Raw genomic sequence first — 1590 nt, forward strand, 5'->3', positions numbered from 1 at the left:
TATATATATATATGTCCTGAAGCCAATAAAAGGAGAGTACATTAACCCATGCCCAGTCGGGGATGGGCTACTTTGCTGTGTCTTGACTTGAATATATATATATATATATATTAGGTAAGCTGACCAGAGAGTGAAGGAAAAACAGCCAAGCAGTGCCCAGCACACATGGAACACTTTTAGCATCCCAGTTAAAGTTAGTTTTTGATGTTACAATGTCCAGAACGGAAATGTAAACAAAGGATGGTTACTTTGAAGAATATAACATGTATATAATAGTTTTGACTTAACATTTTAGCTACTGGATAATTTCCATACAGTTGTGTTATTTTATTATTTTGTTTACTATTATTCTAACTATCAGTATGTATATATGTATGTTTGTATATGTGTGTGTGTGTCTATCTATCTATCTATCTATCTATTGGTATAATATAGCCTACATGGTTAAATAAAAATTATATATGTATGTGTATATACAATTTTTATATAATTTATAAATGGATAAATGTGTATATATAATTTTATACAGTATAAATATATAATTTGTTGTTATATTTTAAACATAAGTATTTATTACCTTCTAACGTGTATTAGGGTACAGTACTGCTACTTTAGGAGTACTTCATAGTAGTATGAGCAGTAGGCGCAATCTTACCCTTCTGACCGCATACCAACACCAGGGTTTCGATGCTGAGAATAAACCAAACCCGAGAGAATTCCATAGTATCCCAACGAGCTCCATATCTGGCGTGCATGGTTTCCTCCGGGATATCCCTTCGCCGACTCTCGCGTTCAGAGTTTAAGCCGTGAGTTTTAGTTGTCGTAATCAGTCTACAGACTCTCGCGCTTCTCATCCAAGTTAAGACACAGCAAAGTAGCCTAGCCCATCCCCGTCTGGGCATGGGTTAATGCACTCTCCTTTTATTGGCTTTAGGACATGCTAGTCAACTTATTTACAACAATACCCGTTTCAGTATTTGAACTCGTGTAAAATGAGATGTTCTCACTTTTACCAAAATAATGAATGATAAAGGGTGCAACCGTGCAAACAATGAGAAAGTTGGTACACAACGCATTGGTGTGGTCCTTACTGTAAAGTTACGTTAATACAAATGCTAAACGGTGTTCGTTGTTCGTTCAGATAGACTTATATTAGATGCTGCTGAAACTAAAATGTTTATCATCAGATTTCAGAACACACACCCCAATTTAAAGAATGTCTTTGAGATACTATAAAACAACTCATCAAAATGAACAGCGATGCCCGGATTGTAAGCGTATGCGTATCATTCCTTTGAGTCGGGTCTTTTTAATGAACCGGTTCAGAAAACCCGTCTGAACGATTAGTTCATCAACGTTCACATTCACATCAACGTAAATACACGTCTTGCCGACAGTATTACACCCGAGTCAAGTTCGTCCCATTTACTGATACTGTGTTCGATTATTATTATTATTAGCATATATATATATATATATATATATATATATATATATAACAATTAACATAACAATAATTAATAAAACATTATTATTTTTACACATATACATACATTATTGTAATAGATATAATCCATATATTTATTTAGT

General features: G+C 33.8%; 1 protein-coding gene across 1 annotated transcript in view; it reads right to left on the reverse strand.

Moving 5' to 3' along the window:
- The window catches only part of LOC107700721 (discoidin, CUB and LCCL domain-containing protein 1-like), a 13528-nt gene extending 12649 nt beyond the window's left edge, over nt 1-879 (reverse strand). The window contains exon 1 of the mRNA XM_016502486.1: nt 656-879. Coding sequence (XP_016357972.1) covers nt 656-854 — 199 coding nt within the window. The 5' untranslated portion in view covers nt 855-879. The remainder of the gene's footprint in view (nt 1-655) is intronic.
- Nucleotides 880-1590: the final 711 nt, after the last annotated feature.

This window comes from Sinocyclocheilus anshuiensis, unplaced genomic scaffold (assembly GCF_001515605.1).
Source record: "Sinocyclocheilus anshuiensis isolate Anshui unplaced genomic scaffold, SAMN03320099.WGS_v1.1 scaffold782, whole genome shotgun sequence".
NCBI lineage: Eukaryota > Metazoa > Chordata > Actinopteri > Cypriniformes > Cyprinidae > Sinocyclocheilus > Sinocyclocheilus anshuiensis.